This window comes from Sarcophilus harrisii, chromosome 5, assembly GCF_902635505.1.
Source record: "Sarcophilus harrisii chromosome 5, mSarHar1.11, whole genome shotgun sequence".
In the NCBI taxonomy this organism is placed as follows: domain Eukaryota; kingdom Metazoa; phylum Chordata; class Mammalia; order Dasyuromorphia; family Dasyuridae; genus Sarcophilus; species Sarcophilus harrisii.
In genome coordinates, this window is record NC_045430.1 from 115631388 (window position 1) to 115655586 (window position 24199).

General features: G+C 33.2%; 1 protein-coding gene across 2 annotated transcripts in view; it reads left to right on the plus strand.

Annotated features, from left to right (window-relative positions):
- Nucleotides 1-3195, plus strand: part of PDE3A (phosphodiesterase 3A) — a 313468-nt gene extending 310273 nt beyond the window's left edge. For both annotated transcript variants that reach the window (XM_003771175.3, XM_031938420.1), the window contains one exon: nucleotides 2794-3195. In XM_003771175.3, coding sequence (XP_003771223.1) covers nucleotides 2794-3035 — 242 coding nt within the window. In that variant the 3' untranslated portion in view covers nucleotides 3036-3195. The remainder of the gene's footprint in view (nucleotides 1-2793) is intronic.
- Nucleotides 3196-24199: the final 21004 nt, after the last annotated feature.

The window sequence follows — 24199 nt, forward strand, 5'->3', positions numbered from 1 at the left end:
CTATTCTGAGTAGAGAGAGGCTTTTAAAAATTCTCATAATTAAATCTGAGAGATTCTTGAAGGGGCCTAAGAACTTTCTAATGAAGTACTAAGCTGGGTTTAGGCTTGCAACATTGAAAAGCTCTTTGTTAACAGTTCAGAAGCTTCCAGTACTGAATAATTTGTTCCTTTAGACCACCTGCAGACACAAATCTATGCATGTTATGGGGATTCAAACATTCTTGTATATCACCTTATTAAGTAAAATTTGCAGAGAGCTTTATTACTGAAATTTTATATTAGTGACAAGGAAACCAATCCTTTCTAAATATGCTTCATAGAAAAGAAAAAGAACATCTGAGCTTTGTGGTAATAAATTAATCATCAGAAATCTATTTCCAAAATATTAAGATCAAATTGACATCTTTAACTACAGAATGATTTCTATAGTTATGATTGTATGTATGTAGATGGGACAAATAATTATTTTTATTCTTTTTTTAAGCAGGGAATGATCTGAATTTGGCTATATTGTATGGATCTAAATATTAGCACTCTCTAACTGTAGATCACAGGCTAAACATGAAAACACTTTGAAAAGAAAACATGCAGATACACACATACAAACACATATAGAGAAAAACAACACTAATTACCCTCTATCTCTCAGGTGTTATTCAAACCAAATTATGATTGAGGGGAAGTAAACCATATTCAGGTTAATATATATGAATTTGGCATTTTATGATATAATAATTGAAGGAAAGTATAAAAGCTTAAATTCTGATCTGTAAAGGACTTTAGAGATCCAGCCCAATTCCTTCATTTTACAAATGAGGAACCAGAACTATCCAAAAAACTCAGTAGCAATCATCCCTATACAGTTCTTTCTTTCTTTCTTTTTCTTTTCTGTGACCTTCACATATTAGTTATTTCTTAGATTTAATGGTAGTCTTCCCTAATTGATTTCTGAGGCTGTAGCCTCTTTGAAAACTTTGCCTTGTATGTGATAAAACAATTATGACTTTTCATCTCGATTAATTGTTTTATTGATTATGTCAAGCATTTTGCATTTATTATGTACTATGTATTAGAAGCTGTGCTAAGCATTGAGGATATAAATAAAGGGAAAAACACAATCCATGATATTAAGGAGGTGACAGTTGAATATGGAGACCTCATGCAAATAGCTATCTACACTCAAATCATATACTAGAAAAATTGAGGGTATAGTCTCAGCAGGAAAGTACTAAGATTTAAGGAGGATTGTTACAGCTGCTGTCCAATATATTGCTGGATTTTGTGATCTGAAATCGGAATCTGGGTGACTATCACCAAGCTGCTTATTAGGATTCTGTATGAGTAAACCTGATGCTACTATTTCTCCTGGGTGATAAGTCACACATTGTCTGCCTGTATTGGTGACTGGGATATTATCTATACATTCCTCAGTTTCCCACATCAGTGTGTGGATGGACACTGTTTTGTATGTACTCTCAGGAGGTGAAATGGTCAAGCCTACTGTGCCTGGAGGCAAGGGATCCATAGGCTGGAGAGGAACAGATTTCACCTCTCCAGGGGGTATCTCAGTTGTCTCAGCTGCATACAACTCTATTTTCCCTAATTGAAATCCCTTTCTCCCATCAGATTGCTTCCTGGCTGATTGATTGTATAATCCCTTTCTCCCATCATATGGCATCCTGGCTGATTGGTCATGTCTGGGTATTGGACTTCTAGGCACTCTCTGGGTGCACCATTGGCTGCCATCATGCCTCAAGTGTTTTTTGCCTGGGGCCCTGGGGCTGGGGCCTTCATCCCGTTTCCCTGAACCTGTCTACATTCTGAGGCCCAATGGAAGGCTCTGTTGCATTTTGGACATGGGATACTGGGTCTTGTTCTCCCACCCTGTTTTTTCACTCTGTCTCTATACCAACATTGAGCTTTCAGATGCCCTACTTTACCACACTGAAAGCATTGACATGTCTCTCTAGAAGTCCCTTGCCGGAAGGGACGCTGTCTACTCATGTTGGGATCTTGGGAAGTCTGCATCATAGTCTGGCTATAAAAGGCATTTGTGCCCACTGTGGCACAGCGTCTTATGAACTCCTCCATTCTCTAGGCAACTGAGTAGGAGATGGAAGTCCAGGCTGAAGAGTTCCCATAGTTTCCATCTGTTCATTCACTTTTCTTAAATCCGTTAACATCCTCCATTTTCCAGATTTCTTTTTCACAACAAACACTGGGGAATTCCAAGGACTTAGAGAAGGTTTTAAGTGTCCTTGGTCAAGCTGCTCCTGTACTATATCTAATAAGGCCTGAATTTTATCATTACTTAAGGGCCACTGTTCTATCCCTTTGGTGTATCAGTTTTCCATTGGATAGGAACAGGTGAAAGTGTTGGCAGGCCTTCAACAGCAGCCCTGCTTAAAAAAGGAAAAGGTTTCTTACAGAAGGTGAGATTTTTAACTGAAATTTAGGAGATAGAAATGAGAAGGGGAGAGCATTCTAAGCATGAAAAGGAAGAGTGAGAAACTGAAGTGTTAATGTAATGGAACATATTTTATACAGATATTTACAAACAAAAGTTCTAAAATATGCAAAATTTCAAATATGTACATATTGCAATTTTGTAAATGATAATTTTCCCCTATTGAAATGTTCTTTTTCATACCTGGAACATACAAACCTGAGTTAAACCTCAAAAAACAAATAACTATTCAATACTAAAATATTATCTGCAAATAGAAAATAGAGTAAGAATGAAGAATATGTTTAATCTTTCCCAAATCCAAAGTTGGTCTTAATATTTTTCAGGACAGCAGAAGTTCAAAAGGAGGAAAATCTACTGCCAAATAACTCAGCACCTCCTTCAAAATCATAAAATGTGGAAGAAAGTCATTGAAGATGAGCAACGACAAGGCAGTGGAATGGAAAAGCTAAGTCTAGAAAAATCCACTCTGCATCAATCCTCAGAGCAAATACAAGCAATCCAGGAAGAGGAGGAAGAAAAAAGGAAAACCAAAGGAGAGAACACAACTACAAATTTGACCCAGTGACAATTGATCAAGCATTGCTTTAAGCCAGATTGACTTGTGTACAGACTCCTTGCCAGCCCCCACAACATTTAGACACAACACTGTAGAAATGTGGGATAACACACCAATGGCTGTTTCACTTGGAATGTTTTTGTTGGGATTTTACATTTTGTTTATGTTTGTGATTGTGTTTTTTTGTTTGTTCCTTATCTTTTTTTTTTTTTTTTTTTTTTTTTTTTTACAGTGAGGTACATTGCTTAAACTCATGCTCAGAGAAGCTTTCTCACTGCAACACTGGCTTCCACAATTTTTTATTTAAGGAAGAAATATATGCATATGTGTGTATGAACATACATGTGCAACACCCAGACACAGACACACATATAATCACACCGAGCCAGAGTTACTGTCTGTATACTTCTTCAAAATTCATATAAATACATATAATGGTCACTATTATAGTACATGTTATAAAAGGGAATTGTTCTACATGATACATTTGTGTGTGCAGGTGCACACATGTGTGCATGGGAATGGGAGTAGGGAAGGGGTGTGCTTGAGTGTGTGTGTGTGTGTGTGTGTGTGTGTAGTAGAGTGTGATCATTGAGAATTTAATAGATTAGCTGTAACACATGATTCAGCACAAATGAACAAACACAAGGTGCCAGTATTAAGAAAGTTATATTTGTAATGATAGAAAGCAGAATCTATAATATATGTTCTGTTTTAAGAGGCAATAAAATCTCCTCTTGCAGTAGAAGGTACATCCACTGCTGTTTTCTTGCCAGGGCCATGTGACTGGCAATATTGCCCTCATGCCTTTCAGAGGCATGCTGTGAGCAACCTCAAACTCATGAGAACACAGGTGCTTTGCATACAATTAGCCAAATTGAACATAGGGAAAATAGGAGTGCATACACGCACTCCATTTACCAAGGGTTAAGGAAACACATGAAGGTAACATAGCATTCTTTATTATTTAAGGACCTGTGATCAAATCTTATAATCTGGTTACTATAGTCAGTTGTAAACGGGAGGTGGAATAGGAAGTAGGATAGAGAATAAATTAAATCCTTGAGATGATTATTCTCCTATGACTTCATATTTGTTGTAAAGCATATAAAATTTTTACATGTACTTTAGAATATAACTATAGAAGAATGGCATTCTTGAATTATGGTAGAAGTTTTATGTCTTGGTAAATAATAAAGATTGGCTTATTGGAGGAACCAGTGATAACTGCAACTACCCAGCATCAAAGAGTAGCATTATGACTGCTGTGTGACATGAGTTACCTAGCTTCAATTTTCTAAGCTTTGGGTACACTATTGTGTTATATTTAACAAAAAAGAAAATTGTATAGTGATTGGGCCTGATATCAAGAGTTTTATTCTTGTTGTTGTTGTTTCCACACTTGTTTATGCTGTGAGCCAAACCCCTTTTTAAAATTGATACTCACTTCTGATAGATTTTATTTCATAAAATATTATATTTGTCAATAATTAGTTATTATGGTGTAAATATAAAGACTTTTTTTTGTTTCTGTAGATAGTATACACTTATAAAACAAAAGGGGAGAAGGGACACATTTTTATAAAGTTATTTTTTTATCACCAGTTTTTTATATTATAGCCATCTCTAACCCCAGTGATAAAATTGTGCATACTTAGTATAGCGCCTTGTGACTACACACTGATCTTTGTATTCTAATTTAGGATCAAAGATTAAAAGTTTATGCCAGCAATACTGATATTAATTGAAAATTTACCAGTAATTTTTGTCCACTAAAAGATTTAGGTTTCTATATTTTCTGAGGTAAGAAGACAGTTAGGTATTAGTTCCTCTAAAGGGTAATTTTACTAAAAAACTCCCTGTCTTCTGTCATTTGTTGTTTATCATTTAATGCTTTCTGTGGGCCTGTTGACAATGCAAAAAAAATAGAATTTGTTTTCTTACAAATACATTTATTTGTCTCTTCCTTCCCCATTGTTTATAGAAGCAAATATTTGCATCTTTTTTTCTTTTTGTTTCTCATAAACAAATCTTTTTTTATTTGCATCTTTTTTTCTTTTTGTTTCTCATAAACAAATCTTTTTTTTTCTTCTGCAACTAATGATCTTGCAATAATCTATGGTGTTTTTGTAAATAGGCAATGAAATAAATAGCAGAAAATACTGTTTCTATATCATTTTCAATTATGAGTGGGGAAATAGAAGAAAACGTGAAAAATGTTTATCTAAAGCACTAGAATAGCTTTCAAATATCTTTCAATATTTTCTTTTTGAATTATGGACATCTTTGCTATTGAAAAGTATTGTGTTGCTTCTTCTTGACATGATGGCTAAATGGCTATAATTTTTTTCACAAATTATACTGAGTCCAATACACCTCTTCCTGGGACTTGAATCATTTACTTGTGCTTTGGACCAGGCAGATATTTTTTTAATGTGGTTTCCCAACTATTGCTTCTGATACTGTACTAAAATTGACTTTCTTAGGTCTGTTTTCTAAACTGAAATGAAATCAATAGGTATAATCTAGAAATGTAATACATTGGGTAAATAGGCAAGAAGATGGTCTCACCTTAATGCAAGTTAGAAATGCCAAATAACAAGTAGCCTTCATCTTCCAACTGCTATGTACTTAAGCTCTTTAATCATGGGAGAGTAATAGGATAAATACCGATTGAAAATATACTTCCCCAAATTTTATTCTTGAGAACTAAGTAATATATTTAGAAGTTTTTTGAAAGAGAAACAATTCAAATCCAAAGAAAGAAGTTTGTTAGGAAATAGAATAAGCATCATCATAGCTATAATGTTTTCAGATTAATATAGTGAACTCCAAATTAGACACTATGGTTATTTTCTAATATTTCTTTTTGGTGACAAAGCAATACTGAGGTGTATTTCTATTTCCCTCACGTATTTCCTTTTGCACCATCATACCTTTTGCAACTGATCATGTTTCTATAGGGACCTACTTGTAGGTATAATTAAATAAACTCAGGTCTTATTAATGAAGGAACTTTTAATCAACTTAAGCGTAAAGCTCATTCTGTATATCAAAGTAACAGATTAAGTTTATATTAATTGCTTTAAACTGACTTTAAAAAATCACTTTAAGGGTGCTATTAGGACCTCTTTTCAATCACTATCTACTGTAACTGATCTAGATGAATGAGGACTTTTAGAACCTTTGGAAAGTGGTTTCTACAATGAAACAGTTATAAAAATTTCCCATGACTAGAATTTCAACTGTAAACAATATTTGTTTATTTTTATAATTAATGTGTAAACATGGGTTTTGATATGAGTAAAAGATGAAGACATTAACTTTTGTTAAGAAATTTATGTCAATCTTCATCAGATAAGAGCAAACATCGAGCAACAACATTGTATACCTTGTGAATGAAGATTGATTCTTTTCTTGTCTTTTATTTGTTTCCTAAACTTGCTTAGTCAAAGCTCTGACAGTGAAGTCATGTCACCCCATCCTCCACAAAGTTGTATGTCATTTAAAGTGTTTATAGTGAAATCTAGAATTAAAAAATGTTGGTTTGAAATTGCCATATGTAACATATGCCTTATAATGAATTTTAACTATACTCTAATATGTCCCTATTGTCTTAGCCATAAAAGTCCATTTCAGTGTAAAGTTGTGCTGGGGGGATGAGACCTAATACTTGTTTAAATAATAATTTAAAAAAAGAAATTTAAAATATTTTCTAAGTATTAAATTTACACAAATATTCATTCTAAATAAAGGTTAAGGTTTGAAATAATTACCAAATAGAGACTTTGATTATTATGTAGTAAAATCTCAATTATCTACATTACTGAAGAAAAGTAAATAATAAAAATCCCTCCCAAATTTCTTTTAATTTTGGAAATTTATACATTTGTTTAATGTATAATTTTAGATCTTTACCCAGTGTTTATAAAATTCACATTATTTCAAACAATAATGAAAACAAGCTATAAAAGTCTGACTTTCTTGATTCTACTTCTTTAACTCATTTGCTGATATCCACTCCATTATAAAAGCATATCATCATTGAAATTGGCTCACAAAAATAACTTAAAATATATTTCTTTTAATATGTTAATTTACTTCTAGATTAGAGTAAGGCACAATTTTTAAAAATTATTATAGAAAACTTTTATTGTATAGCATAACAAGCAAAAAAAAAAAGCTATTGGATTATGATTGCTGAACCACAACCAATAATTGAACAATTATAGAACATGGAAGAAGTGCCACACACTGGACCTTTATTCTTTCTTTCAAAAAAGAGAGGAAAGAATGACATCTACAAAGTATAAGTTCAATTTTGAATTCAAGTAAAATACTAAAGGGATTATTAGTGAACATTGAGAAAAGAAAGGTGATTACAAAGTACCATCCAGCATGGCTCCATCAAAAAGAGATCATGTCAGATTAATCTCATTTCCTTTTTTTTAATGTGTTTACTAGACTTGTAGATGATGGAGAGAGTAAAGAAATGGTTATTCTTAATATTAGTAAAAATAATCAATAAAATATTGATTTTGCTACTCTTTTGGACAAGGTGAAAATATTTGGGATACATGATTAGTCATTAATGCTGCAATATCACATTTAAAAAAGTTTCCAGGGAGTTCTTCAGGGATTCATGTAGTTTTACTTTTTTTTAAGTAGATGAAACCCTTGATTAATTTTCAGATAACTAGAATCCTAACATGACAAATGAGAAGGTCCTAGGTGATTGCAATAGGATAAATTGATGTATTAAATTAAATAAGAAGAGATTTAATTAGTTTAATTTTTATACTTCAAAAAGTTAATTTCCCAAATATTAGATAGGGAAAGTATGACAAGGAAGGAGTGCATCTGAAAAAGTTCTGGATGTCTTAGTTAGTTGTAATAATAGTCAATAGCATAATGTGGCAACCAGAATAACATTCTCAAAGAAACATAGTACCTGGAGTAAGGGATGTTATGCTATACTTGTACATTGCTTTGATCAAATTACATATGCCTAATATATGTTTAATTCTAATACTACATCTCGGGAAGGACAATGAAATCAACTCTGAGGGCAAACAAAGATAGTAAAAAATTTAAAGATCATATTGATTGAAGGAAGGCAGAAGAGGACATAAGAGTGGAGTAGAGAGATGATATCAATGTCATCATAAGAGGCTTTAATATGGAAGAGAAATTGAATTATATTTTTGGCTTGACCCCAGAGAAGATTACTAGGTTTAATGAGGTAGAAGTAGCAAAGAGGCAAGTTTAAACTTTGCTGAAAATTTGCCGAAAATTACAATTAATCAAAGGTAGAAAACAGTATTTTAGATAATTACAGGCTTCTCCTTGATAAAAATCTTAAAGGAAAGGAAAAGAAATCATTTAATGGCTGTCATAAATTGGATTCTTACTTAAGCATGGATTAAGCTAGATGAATCTCGGCATTCCTTCCAAAACTGACACTTTGTGATTTTGACATCTTTTTTAAAAAATTAATCCTGTGAACAACTAGTATTTTTTTTTTTTTTTTTTGTTGTTGTTATATTGAAGAAAAGTATCCACCTATACTTTTGTGGAGGATTTTAAACATTTTTTTTTTATTCCTGATAACATTTTTATCATTATCTTTTTAAATGAAATTTGTTGATAATTGAAGTGATTTGTTGTGTTGGACCACCTGAATCTCACATTCTTTCCCACTTTGCAATTATAAAAATACTTTTTGCCATAGGTAATGGCTTTTCTAGACTAATAGAGAAGTAATCTCAACATTTGGCGTTCAAGACAACAACAATTATCTCTTTGGCGTGAAAAATGTCCATAAGTGATATCACAAGACTTTAAGAAAAAATTATTCCAAATGTAATTGCTATATTCAAACTTTTTTTTTTTACTTTCAAAGAATTAACTCAGTCTTTGATGAAATTTTGAACTCTTTAATAAGAGAAATTATAATTTTAATTTGTTCATGAGAAATTTGCATTAATAATTTAATCATTATATTAATAATTAACATGGCATAGCATTTCTAGTCTATACTAGGATCATTTTATTTGATGTGCCTAATTGCATATAGTTTGTGGTATTAGTCAACAAATTTTATTTCGAGGATGAAAAGAATGCTAAGGTGATATAGTATGAATTTTTTTTTACATCACCTGTTAATTCTACCTCAGAAATTATGCTAGCTAAATGTTAACTCAGAAATTAAACAAATTGAGTGCTGAGTACTACATATGACTAAAGACCATGCAACAGAGATGAAGAACTAATTAGGATCCCAATAATGCTCTTGCATTAGTATCTTAATGTGTAAGTTTTTTGAAAATTCCACAATCACCAAAAGCGAATTCTGTATAAGCAATGACCATAAATTATAACTAGGAACTTATGATAATGTAGAATGGAAACTTTTTTTCCTTTTCCCTATATATTAATTGTTTTATTTAAAAAAACATTTCTTTCTAAATCTTTATGAATAGAAGAGAAAAATCAGAACGAAATTTACCTTTTAAACTGATACATTTTAAAAATGAGTCAGTATATACAGAGTCCCTGTTAGAACTAAAATCCTTTGTTTTTGGATCAGGAAGGGTCTTCCACTATTATACCCCTAAAATTGATCTCTGAGAATATCTATTAACTTTGGGAGTGATGCACAAAGCATATGATAAACTCTTTTCTCGATTCTTAGAATTTCTGTATGGTTTTACAGAGAAAAGTAATAGGTTGCATTGTGAACTTTCTCAGATTTTCTTTTTAATTCCCTCAATCTGATATTGCATGAAAAACATTAATAATACACATGGGCAGTGATGGCACTATTTTCAGAGAATCCCAGAATGTTAGAGCTGGAAGAGACAATAGTGCAACCCATTTATTCTACAGATGAGGAAGCAGAGATCCAGAGAGATCAAGTGACTTTCCTTAAATCAGAGAGCTAGAAAATCAGCACAGAAATAAGCATTAGCCTTTCTTTCACTACACCACTTTAATTTGTACTTTTCTTTTTTGACCTAGTTTCATACCAAACTAGCTATGTTTTCTCAGTCATAATAATAAAAAATGACTGCTATTCAAATTATTTTGTATGATTAAGTTTTCCAAAACAGTAAGAAAGGGAAAAAAAAGCAAGAAAACTTTTGGTTTGTTGACATGGTGAAAATAACATGTTGAGCATCTGCTTCAGAACAAAAATGAAGGAAAAACCATTTGAATACTTAAGATAGATAAGGAAATTATTTTAATCTTAAGATCTAAACTTGACTGAAACAGAAAGCATTAAGTAATATTCCTGCCTTCTGTTAGGTGATCTAATGAAAAAGCATGTTCTGAAAAAAATTTCATCTTTATAATGATCAAGGCTTAATTACAAAATGCTATGCCCATTTAATTATAATAAATACCTTTGGGTCCTCACAGTTAAATTTGCTGATTGAAGAATCATAAATATTACACCTTATTTTAACAGATTATCAATCAATTTCTGAACACATGTAGTTTGCAGTTTTTTTCCAGCCTAATGTCCTTTCCATTCATATGCAAAATATGTTATCAAATGGTAATATTATAGCTTAAAATTTTGTAATGCATTTAAAGATAACATCAACATCAATGTTATACTCTAGTGTATTAACTTTGTAATACACTAATATTTTTGTAATACCTTTGTTTAATTTATTTAAAATAGCCAAAATCTTTTTAAAAGGAAGAGGTCTCGTTTTGGCCTTTCATTTCAGATGCAAAATTACAATTGGGCAAACAAAAGCAAAGCAAACATTACTTATCACAAAACTACAACGAGTAATTTTTTTTTCTTCCTATTTAATTTTTCTGCTTAGTTTGAAGGAACAGGTCTTTCAAATGAGAAGCAAGCAAATATTATCAGAGGTATGGATGAAAGGGAACCCACTTGAGATATATAAAGCTATGAACTGGGAGTGAAATCTACAAAGAATTTGGAGGAAACTCTCAATAAATTGTTCCACTATTTTGCCAACAAGCTTAGACTTTGTGCTACTATAAATCAATTATGTTTAAAGGTTCTATATTTCAGTACTGTCCTCCCTTACTGCAATAAACCCTTACAAGTTATTCAATGTAAATTAGTCATTACTCCTTAGAAGAAATGATTCTTGGAAGTACCTATAATATCTTCTTTGTCATTCAAGTAATTTTGTTTTTCCTCTATTAACATTCCATCTGTCTCATTAATGTAAAAATATAAGAAAATAATTAATGGTATGTTTATATATTTGATGACTGAATGCTCACTTTCCTCTTATTAAAATTCTAAGCTTGTCTTTTTGTATGGCGTAAGATGACATTTTATTATAGGAATTTTATTTTAAGAACTTGATAAAGTAATCCATTACTAAAAATGTTACATTTAAAGTGAAAACAGTATTTACCACATCTCTATTATACAATGTATATGTAATAAATACATGAATTACATATACATGTGAGTCATACTCAATAGTTTGACTTCAGTCATTATCAAAATATAAATCTATTTTGTAATCAGTCCAAGATATTTGCATGGGGGGTGCAATTATTTTTTCTTTTGTGATTGTTTTTCTCACTGATGATTAGCAAAATTAAAAAAAAAATCCACAAAGTAATGAATAATATATTTGGGTTTTTTTAAAAAGTATTTTGCCAAACACTGAAAATAAAAAAAAAATCATTTGGCTACTTATGTAAATATTTTCTACTTTCTTGAGGTGATCAGAAGTAGATTGTCCTCTAACAACATGCCAAAGTAGAAAGGCAAATGAATTTGGTGTTAGAGAATCTGAATTTAAATCCTGATTCTACTATTACTTGTGCAAATGAGACCAAATCATTTAACCTCTTATATCAGTTTCTTATGTTTAAAATCAAAGGATATACTAGATGATGTCTAGGGATCTTCTACTTCTCAACTGAAAATCCTATCATATTTTCTCTGATTCTCATAGCAATATATCCTAACAAGTAAGAAACAGCAAAAGTCCACTCTGCTTACTGTAGTTTTTGTTGTTTTTGTTGCTTTGGTATATTTTGGTATTAAAGATGCTTTCTTGTTTTCAGGTATTTCTAATCAATTTTCTACCCTTTATGGTAGCAAGCTGTCAGTGAAAACAATTGGTCTGTCACTGAAAGTTGATAATTCATTTGAATAATAACTTGGGAAGCTTTCCTATAAGCCAGAGGGATATCTATTTGAAAGGATGTGACATGGATTCATGTGAATTTGCCAAAAAGGTGGAACATTTTCATAAATCTGTTTATCAGAATCACAATTAACAGGACACAAAATCTTGACAGAGTTGTTTTGTTAACATAGTCTTGTATCCAAATTTCTCTACTTTTAGAAACTTTCCAAAACCAAATTGTGCACATTTTAGTGATTTTTTAGCAGACAAAATAGCTGTATTCTTTTCACCTGTATCTAATACTTAATATATGTAATCATATTTAATATATTGCATTCACAAATAGTTGTTAAGTGATTTACTTATTTTGTACAAAATAGAAGAGTTGTACAGAAAAAAAATGTTTTTGGATAAACATTATTTATTTTTGTGGATTTATAATCTAAGCACTATACAGAAGGAATCTTTTTGCTAGAATTATTGGAAGTGCCTCTTGGTAATATGTATAATATAATAAATATGTATTCATGTTTATTAAAATTATTTGTCATGAATTAAAACCTTGGCTGTTGCAATGTGAAGACAGATGTACAACATAAATATAATTCTATGATATGATCACTGTAGTTATTCTTTTGATTGTTCTTTTTTTTCTCTTGGACATTATTGGAATTATAGATTTTCATGGCTCATGGATACTTTTATAAACATATTCTACATAAATTACTGGTCAATAACATTAAAAATAAATTTATCATGCCTTTCATCTCTATCTTAAACTCTATCTTAAAGTTGGGAAACTCCACTATAATTTATGTGTCTGTCATCTAAAAGAAAAGATAGATAGTAACTTTCTAAAAGTAGAGTCATCTTATGTCTTTCTTTTCCCTTTCCCCCTAACTTTAGTCTCTCTTCTTTCTCCAATTCTTTCTCCTTTCCTGTCCAAACCATCAATTTCTTCCAGGCATTGCCTATGAATGAGCTTAATTTATCTAATAACAAAATAGATTTTCAATAAAAGGAAATATTTTTATTTATACCAAAATAATTCAGAAATAAGTTATTTGACAAGCAAACACATCAAATGAGAAAAAAAAAAACACACACACAACAAAGAAAAGGCAAGATAGAGACATTTAATTATGGTTTACAAGAAAAGACTAAATAATTTTTTAAAATCTGTTTTAGCTATAGCAAGAAAATATTGTTTGATTAGGGAAATAAAAGATGATGGAGAGTAGAAAAGACTTTGCCTGAGTCTCTTGGATTCCCTCAGAATCAACACTAGATCAAGCCTCTGAAAGGATTTAAAGTAACAACCTACAAATATTTGGAGTGTAACAAACTTACAGCCTAAGATATCTTGAAAGGATTTCAGGAAATGTCTGTCTCAAGTAGGGGAGTGGTGCAGCACAGTGGAGGCCAAAAGAACACATAAATGAATATGGTGGGAGGCTCTTAGCACAGCAACACTGCCTACTCTGTCCTGGTTCAGCAGGCCAGTGGATTAGCAGACTAGCTATGAGACCTCCAACTTTGGAAGGGAGAACTTGGAAGGCTACTCAGCAGAAAGGAAAAGCCTGCAGCACCACCAGCCCCAGGCAGGAAGTGCCTTTTGTTCTATAGAGGAAACTTGGGGCAATTTGTCCTAGGAACAGACCTCAGCCTTTTAAAATTAGCAAAAAAAAGAAAAAAGAGCTCTGACCATAGATAGCTATTATGGAGACAGGTAAGATCAGAATAAAAATCCAGAAGAGAACAGCACAGGCAAAATGCCTCTAGTTGAAGCTTTAAATGGAGATATGAATTGGTCTCTAACTCAAAAGGCTTTCTTGGAAGAATTTAAAAAAGGATCTTCAAAATGAGTTAGAAGAAAAATGGGGAATAGAAATTAGAGCTTTGCAGGAGAGTTTGGAAAAGGAAACTCAGAAATTGACTAAAAAAATTCCTTAAAAATACATTTGGTGTAATGGGAAAAAAATACAATGAAGAAAGCAATTTCTTAATAATTTCATGAAATGATAAAAATAAAATAACTTGAAAAATAGTTATTGAAATGGCAAAAGAGAACAACTCCACAAAAAAATAGTTGGTAAAAATGGGAAAAAATCCAATGAACAAAATAACTTATTTAAAAGTACAACTGACCATAGTCCTTTTTGTGGTGGCAAGTAACTGGAAATGACATGGATGCCAATCAGTTGAGGAATGGCTGAATAAGTTATGGTATGAATGATATGGAATATTATTTTACTATAAGAAATGATTACAAGGATGATTTTAGAAAGGCCTATAGAAATGAACTGATGCCAAATGAAGTGAATATAACCAAGATAACATTTTACACCACCATGACAAAATTTTGTGATGATCATCTCTGATGGTTGTGGCTTTTTTCAACAATGTGGTGATTCAAGCCAGTTCCAATAGACTTGTGATGGAGAGAGCCATCTGCATCCAGAAAGCGAACTATGCGGACTGAATGTGGATCACCACATAGTATTTTCATCTTTTTGGGGTTTTTCTACTTATCTTTTTTTCATCTCATTTTTTTTTCTTTTTGATCTGATTTTTCTTGTGCAGCATGATAAATCTGAAAACACCTATAGAAAAATTGCACATATTTAACATTTGTTGAATTACTTGCTGTCTAGGGGATTGAGTGCGAAGAAGGTGTTGGGGCCCAGAGGGCCTGGGCAAAAAGTTTGTGCTGACACAGCACTCAGAGGTCGTGGGCCCAGGCAGGAAATCTGTGCTGGCTTGGAGATAAGGAAGTATTACATTGTAATTTCCCTGACAGACATGAGAGTTGGGGCTTGAAAAGGTTGCTGGCAATAGCTCTGGTCAAAGAGCAAGTCACAATGACCCAAAAACATGCTTGTCCCAAGAAGTGCTCTGTCATGACTTTCATGACTCAGCCACATCAACATAAGATTCCTTGTCGGGTCTCTGACCTTTTCTGAATCACCCATGCCAGCATAAGCTTACTTCCTTGAGATTGGTGTGGAAAGGGGGATATAAAAAGGGACCAAAGATAGTAAAGGGAAGGCAGAGGAAGACAGAGGAAAGCACCTCTAATAAAGAGCTTCTTGATTTCATCTCTTCTGGCTTGTGATTCTCTTTGGCAAACATGGCTGGCTCATGTCCAGATAGCCCTGACATCCTAGAACCAGAGGATTAAATAGCTATTGAAAGAATCTACAAATCACTCCCTAAAAGAGACCCCAAAATGAAAACTCCGAAGAATATCATAGCTAAACACCAAAATTACCCAGTCAGGGAGAAAATACTGAAACCAGCCAAAAGGAAACAATTAAAATATTGAGGAGCCACAATCAAGATTACTCAAGACATAGAACATCTATTTTAAAGGACTGAAGAGCCTGGAATATGATATTCCAGAGGGCAAAAGAGTTTGGATTGCAGCCAAGAGTCAACTACCCAGAGAAACTAAACATTATCTTTCAAGGAAAAAATGGACATCCAATGAAATAGGGCATTTTCAATTATTTTTGATGAAAAGGAGTGGTTACCAAAATCATTTGGTACTTCCTAAGAAATAGAATAGTAGATTAGTGAGATCAGTTAGGTTCATAAGATACAATAGTCAATGATTACAATAATCTATTGTTTGATAATCCCCCAAATTCCAGCTTCTACCATAAGAACTCAATATTTGACAAAAATTGCTGGAAAAAAAGGAAAACAAGATGGAAGAAACTAGGTATTGACCAATACCTTATAATCTATACCAAGGTAAGGTCAAAATGGGTTCATGATTTAGGTATAAAGGTGTAAAGGTGATACAATACACAAATTAGGAGAACAAGGAATAGTCTACCTTTCAGATCTATAGAGTAGAAAGGCATTTATGACCAAAAAAGAACTAGAGAATATTATGAAATACAAAAGAGATAATTTTTATTATATTAAATTAAAAAGGGTTTGTACAAACAAAACCAATGCATCCAAGATAAGAAGTGAAGCAGAAAATTGGGAAAAAATTTACATTCAAAGATTCATTTAAAGGCCTCATTTCTGAAATATAGAGAGAATTGACTCAAATTTATAAGAATACAAGCCATTCTCCATTTGATAAATGTTCACAGAATATGAACAGACAATTTTCAGAAGAAGAAATTAAAGCCATTTTTTGTCATATGAAAAATGCTCTAAATCACTACTGATTAGAGAAATGCAAATCAAGACAACTCTGAGATACTACTTCACACCTTTCAGATTGGGTGAGATGACAGGAAAAGATAATGACAAATGTTGGAGGTATATATATATATATATATATATATATATATATATATATATACACAGAGAGAGAGAGAGAGAGAGACAAAGACAGAGAGAGACAAAGACAGAGAGACAGAGAGAGACAGAGAGAACACAGTTGTTATTTGAATATAAAGGAATGATATCTAAAAATGTAAAATTAAGGGGTGAGAGAAAAATGTACTGGGAAAGAGGGAAAAGGTTAGGCATAATAGGATTAATTGCCACACATAAAGTAACAAGAAAAACTTTTATAGTGGAGGGGAAGAGGGAGACAAACTCAGTCTCATCAGAATTGACTCAAAAAGGGAATAATATGCACACTCAAGTGGTTATAGAAATATATTTTATTCTATAGGAAAATAGGAAAGGAAAAGGATAAAAAGGGCAAGGAAGGTAGTTTGGAGGAAAGAGCAGTCAGAAGCAAAACACTTTTGAGGAGGAGGAACAGGGTGAAATGAGAAAAAGAATGGAATAAAAATGAGGAGAATACATTTAGCAAGAATAATTGGGGGTGGGGAGAGAAATGAAACAAGTTCCTCTGATAAAGGCCTCATTTCTCAGACATGTAGAAAACTGAGACAAATTTATAAAAATAAAAGCTATTCCCCAATTGATAAATGGTCAAAGAAATGAACAGTTTTCATAAGAAATAATCATAGTTATCTATAGCTTTATGAAAAAAAGTAACTCACTATTAATTGAAGAAATGAAAATTAAAACAATTCTGAGATACTACCACATACCTATTAGATTGGCTAATAAAACAGAAAAAGAAAATGACAAATTTTGAACAATATAGGGAGAGGAATCTGTGAAGATGGTGGAGTAGAATTTTCAAGATCTACTGGTTTCCCCCACAAATAGAATAACTGTGCACCTTAGGGTGAACATGGACTGGTGAAAATCAAGAAAATTTGACACAGAACAGGAGTCCTCCAGATAAAACCTGAGAATATAAGAAGATGCTAGAAGATCCAAAAACCCAGGCCTGGAATTAACCCATTCCAGCTATTTCCACAGAATCACCCAATGGGGAGCCCTGGGGCTAGCTGGGTGTGGCTGGAGCCTCAGTGGGAACCACAGAAACTTTCCCCTCTTGGAATGTTTGTGGAGTCAGAGTCAGAGTCTGGGAAGGCTGAGGGAACCTCAACTAATTAGGAATGCCAGGCTTAGCTGTGCTACAGAGCTAAAGCCCTGGGTGAGAAAGAACCAGCACAACTGCTGAGTGAAGAAGCAGGAGAGCAGAGATGCTGCTGGCTGTGGGCACTTGCAGGAGGATGGAACTCTTGGTTTTGAGTTCTTGGTCAGAGGAGAGGGCTAAAATAAAGCCAGAGACACTATCCCCCCACCCAAGGATTAGAGGTGCTTACACTAATACTTCTTTGTTAAGGGACAGGTCAATTCTCCAAGAGCCTCCACAGCTGTGGATCATAACATCGGAAGGAGTTGCAAGGCAGCCTTTGCTGACACAGGTGTTGCAGACTGGAAATAAATTGGAGGCAGAGGGAAGACCACAGAGGTCAGAGAACTGCAACTGCTTCTTAGTCTCCTTGTATCATTCTCTTACAAGAGGAGATTCATTCTGGGTTAGATCTCCAGCAGCCACTGTTAGGTGGCTCCTGTGTATTCCAATACTTCTTATTAAAAAAAAAATTAACAGGCAAAGAAGAAAGAATCCCACCATTGAAACATACTCTGTGAACAAGGAAGATGGGGGTTTGTCTTCAGAGAAGGATACTGATATTTAAAAAAAAGCCTCTACCCCCCAAAAAATAATGTGAAATGACTCCTGCTCAGAAAGAATTTATAGAACTCAAAAAATAATTTGAAAATCAAATGAGAGACATTGAAGAAAAACTAAAAAATAAAAATAAAAACCATCCAAGAAAAGCAAGAACATGAACAATAAATTAACCAAGAAGAAGAGATACAGAGTCTCGGAGATGAAAATAACTCTCTGAAAATTAGATTGGAGTAAGAGGGAACCAGAGTAGCTATGGGAGATCAAGAAAAAACAAATTATAAAGAATTAAAAAAGAACAGAATTGAAAGATGTTATAAGAAAAATGACACATATAGAGAACAGATGAACAGAAAATATAGGAATAATTGGACTGCCCGAAAGTAGTGAAAAAAAACAAAATGCAAGAAAATATCCAAGAAATTTTTCTTGATGTGATAGAACATGAGGGGAAAATAGAAATAGAAAAAAATCCACCAAACACCATCTCAATGACATCCTTCAATAATAGGAATATTATTGCCCAATTTTGAGACCCTCAAATCAAAGAAAAAATTTGCAAGAAACAAGGGAAAAATTCAAATATACTTTAGCTACAATTAGAGTTGTTCAGGATTTATCAGCAGCCACAATAAAAGACTGGTCCTGGAATCATATCTAACAACAATAAAAAAAACTGGGTCTGTGGCCAAAAGTATCATATACAGCAAAATTATCTATATTATTGAATGAGAAAAAAATAGACATTCAATGGACTTGCAGATTTGTTAGGATTTTCTGTCCACCAAACCAAAACTTAATAGAAAATTTAACATATAAGGGCAAACATCAAAGATCAGTTCCAAGGAATTCAACATAGACAATTTTTTTTTAATATGGGAACTATATAGCATATGTTTAACATTGACATCAACAATAGGGCAGCTCAAAAGAAAGATCAAGGCAGAGTTAAGGTAAGAATAGTAAATATGTTCTACAATGAGGTGCAGAGGAAGAATAAACATAAAGGTCTTAGAGGAAGGAGAGTTAGTAGTTCTGAAAACCTACTTACATCAGGGATGAATTAAATAGATAACATTATATGTATACTCTGAAGGGTATAGTACCTTCCAAAATCTCTAAAGATATAAGCAGGGAGGGATGGGGTGAACAGGGATGAAAAGAGTGAGGTAAGAAGACAAGGGAGAGATCCATGGGTGGGGTGAGGTTAAATAATAGCTAGGAGCATAATTCAACCAAAAGGTCAATAGGGATAGGAAAGATATGTGTGTCTATGTGTGGGGGTAGGGATGTTTATGCGTGTGGGTATGTGTGTATATGTATATGTATATACATACATCTATGTGTGTTTTTGTGAATATATATATATATATATATATATATATATCTCCTTTCATAATTATAGCTATTTTGGGGGTAGGAGGGGATGAAATGGGCAAAAGAAGAATAAAATGCAGCAAAGAATAAAATATTTTTAATTTGTAAGGAAATAAAGAAAAGATAGATATTATGGACCAGAACTTGAAACAAGGTGCTAAGTCACTGGAATTGATAGAGACAATGCTTATATACTTAGTTCACACCTTTAAAGTTCCCACCTTTAAGAGAGTTCACACATTAGAGTTCACACCTTTAAGAGAATTCACACATTAGGTCACACATTAAGAGTTCATACCTTTAAGAGAGCATATATATATAGGAGGAGCCCACTAAAGGACAACCCCACTAGAGACTTTGGGAGATTCACAAGTCACAGAAGCTCAGAAGCCCACTCTTGGAGGAAGCAGAGTCAGATTCATTCCAACTTCCACCTTTGTGCTGGCTGGAGGCTTTGGATTCAGAGAGAGAGCTAGAGGCTGAAGCTGGAAGAGACAACTAGCGGCAAGAGCTATTGGAACCAAGGAGAGATAGGCCTCTAAGAAAGTAACTGGGCTATTTTGAAGGAGACAATAAAGGATCTGAACTTTTAACAGCTGGCTGCATTTGAGCAGCAGATTATTACTCTGAGCTGAAATGAAGGCTGCCTCCAGAAGCCCCCCAAGAAACCTGCTCATGGAGAACTTTATAATTTAGAGAAGAGAATATTACAGATGAACACAATATAATTTCTTCTACTACTATACACACATATGTACTTTATTAAACTAGGTATTTTTGTTGCTACATATTTTGAATCCTCCCTGATGTTCTGCTGGACCCATGACAATGTTCTCATTTGTTTTGTTTCATTTTGTTTTGTGTTTTTTTTCTGTGTTTTTAAAATTCTGTTTCTTTAAATAAAATACATTTGGAAAAACTGTTGGGGGGGGTTTGGGGAAAATGAGATATTAATGCAGTGCATTGTTGATGGACTTGTGAACTGATTTAGCCATTGTACAGATCAATTTGGAAATGTGCCCCAAAAGTCTATAAAACCATGCATACCCTTTGACTTAGCAGTGCCACTAATAGGTTTGTATCCCAAAAAGAGATTTTAAAAAAAAGGAAGAGGAGCCATATGTACAAAATTATTTATAGCAGCTCTTTCATGGGAACAAAGAATTGGGAATTGAGTAGATGCCCATCAGTTGGGGATTGGCTGAACAATTTTTGATATATTATTATAATAGAATATGATTATGCTATGAGAAATAATGGGCAAGATGCTCTCAGTAGAATCCAGAAAGACTTCTATGGATTGATCCAAAGGGAAATATGCTGTGTACAATGTAGCAGCAATATTGTGAGATGATATAAGTTGACATATTGAAAAATGCTATTAGCTATCCAGAGAAAGAACTGATGGCATCTGTATGCAGATTGAACCATAATTTCTTGAGGGTTGTTTTTTTTTTGTTTTTTCTATACCAAGATAAGAATGAAATGGGTTCATGATTTAGACATAAAGAGCAATACTATAAGCAAATTAGAAGATCCTTTCAGATCTGTGGAGAAGAAAGAAATTTGTGGGCAAAGAAAAACTTGAGTAGATAATGAAATGCAAAATGTATAATTTTGATTACATTAAGTTAAAAAGTTTTTGTACAAACAAAACCAAAGAATATGCAAAAATGTTTATAGCATCCCTTTTTGTAGTGGCGAGAAAATGGAAACTGAGTGGATGCCCATCAATTGGAGCTTGCCTGAATAAATTATGGAGCATGAATGTTGTGGAATAGTATTGTTCTATAAGAAACAATCAGCAGGATGATTTTAGAGAGAACTGGTAAGAGTTACATGAAGTGATGCTAAATGAAGTGGGTAGAACCATGAGAACATTGTAGACAGCAATAGGAAGATTATATGATGATCAATTCTGATGGATATGGCTCCTTTCAAAAGAGAAGTGACTCAGGTGAGTTCCAGTGGTCTTGTGATGAAGAGACCCGTCTGCACCTAGAGAGAGGACTGTGGGAACTGTGTGGTTAATAATTTTCACTTTTTTGTTGCATTTTGTTTTCTTTCTCATATTTTCCCTTTTTTGATCTCATTTTTCTTGTGCAGCATGATAATTGTGGAAATATGTATAGAAGAATTGTACATGTTTAACATATATTGGAAGACTTGCTGTCTAGGGGAAAGAATGAGGGGAAGGGAAGGGAAAATTTGAAACATAAAGTCTTGCAAGGATGAATGTTGAAACTATATTCTGAAAAATAAAAAGCTTTAATAAAAAAGGGAATTATCCTAAAACTTAATTGAAAGAATTAACAGATTTAACAATATTAGAGAATATAAAATAAAGCCACAGAAATAATCTGCTTTTCTACATGAAAAGATAACGTTGGAAGGGATGTGGGAAAATTACATTGATGATGAAGTTGTGAAATGATCCAACACTTCTAGAGAGCAATTTAGAATTATGCCCAAAGGGCTATAACCTGTCCATAGCATTTGATCCAGTAACACCACTTCTGAGTTTATTTCCCAAAGAAATCATAAAAGGGGAAAAAGAATCCACATGTGAAAAAAAGTTTATAGCAGTTCCGTTTGTGGTGGCAAAGAAGTGGAAAATGAGTTGATGCCTATCAATTGGGAAAGGCTGAAAAAATTATGATACATGAAAGTAATGGAAGATTATTATTCTATAAAAATGATGAACAAACTGATTTTTGAAAGGCCTGGAAAGATTTATATGAACTGATGCTGAACAAGGAGATCAAAAAATACATTGTAAAAAATAACAGCAACATTACATGATGATTAATTATGAAAGACTTGTTTTTTCTTAGAAGTTCAATGATCCAAAGCAATCCCAATAAATTTTGGATGTAAAATACCATCTGCATATGGAAAAAGGCTTGAATGTAAATCAACATATGTTCACTGTTTTTTTTTCTTTTTCTTCTGTTTTTTTTCTTCTCTCGTGGTTTTTCCCCTTTGCTCTGATTTTTCTCTCCAAACATGATTCATAAGAAAATGTTTTAAGAGATGAATGTACATGTATAACCAAAAAAAAAAAATAGGGAAATTTCATTTTTATGGAAGATAATCCAGACAGTTCTCAATTTGGGATGAAATTCCATGAGAGTGTCATCTGTCTTAGCCATTTTAGATCCAGATCTGTCTCAGGAGTCAAGAGTAGCGTTGACAACTTAGATGTCTTGTACTCAAAATCTATGCCCAAAAATCAAATTCAGAAATGAGCCATTCTTGACTTAAAAGCTTAGTCATGGTACTTCAAGAAATTTCCAAACATTGAAGTTCTTCTTAAAGTACAGCTAGAAATTTACTAATTAAGGTCATAGTTTCTCAGAAGTGGACTTGAAAGCCCAGTTTACCTTGGAATGAACCTTGTATTCAAGAAATTATTTGAATCAAAAACCACCCAGGGCTGGATCAGATTTTCCAGCACAAATTTATGTCAAAGACAGGACCTGAATACAGGTCTTTCTGACACCAAGGCCAGTCCTCTAATCAAGGGATTCTTAATTTTTTTCCACTCACAATCCCTTTTTGCCTGAGAAATTTTTATGCTACCCTGGGTAGGTATATAGGCATATAAAAATGGGTATTCAAATCAAACATTTACTGATAATAAATCACAATTTCATGAACTCACATTCAATTATGTAACCCATATGGAGTCACAAACCACAGTATAAGAAGCTTTGCAATCTATTATGTTCCTTTTATTCTTATTGGGGTAACGATCTTTATTAAATATGAGAAGACTGATGTAGAGGAAGAAACATTGGATTGCAGTCTAAAGATTGGGTTCAAATCTGAGCTTTGCCACACATTGACTGGGTGATCGTGCCAATCCTGTGCATTATGGACAGGTAAATACATGGTAAATCATTTCCAAATCCTGTGCCTTAGTTTTTTTTCTTTTTTCTTTCTTTCTCTCTTCCTTTTTTGCCTTTCTTTTCTTTTTTCTTTCTCCCTTCCTTCCTCCCTTCCTCCCTTCATTCCTTCCTTCCTCCCTCCCTTCCTCCCTTCCTCCCTTCCTCCCTTCCTCCTTCCTTCCTTCCTTCCTTCCTTCTTCCTTCCTTCCTTCCTTCCTTCCTTCCTCCTTCCTCCTTTCCTTCCTTCCTCCTTCCTTCTTTCCTTCCTTCCTTCCTTCCTTCTTTCCTTCCTTCCTTCCTTCCTTCCTTCCTTCCTTCCTTCCTTCCTTCCTTCCTTCCTTCCTTTTTTTTGGGGTAATAGAGCTGGAGTGGACATTCTCATATCAACAACAGTTTATCCACCTGAATCTTTCAAAGGAAAGAACTTTAGTTGATCATTTGATTGGAAGAAAAATTAAAGAATAATGAGATTTTTCATATAGCATAGTTAAGATGTTCTAAGGAGAAAATTTACATTTATTGACTTTCAATGTAATGAATGATTAGTCATTACATGACTAAACATGCTTTTAAAAATTATTTGTTGATAACATAAATACCTGGGAAATAAATTATGCTTCTCCATACCCCTGACAATGTGAGACACATTTTCATTATACATAAAACTCATGACTTGAACAACAAAGCTCTTCAACCTGCAGTTGTACTCAAACAGTACTGGACATTATTCAAAACCCA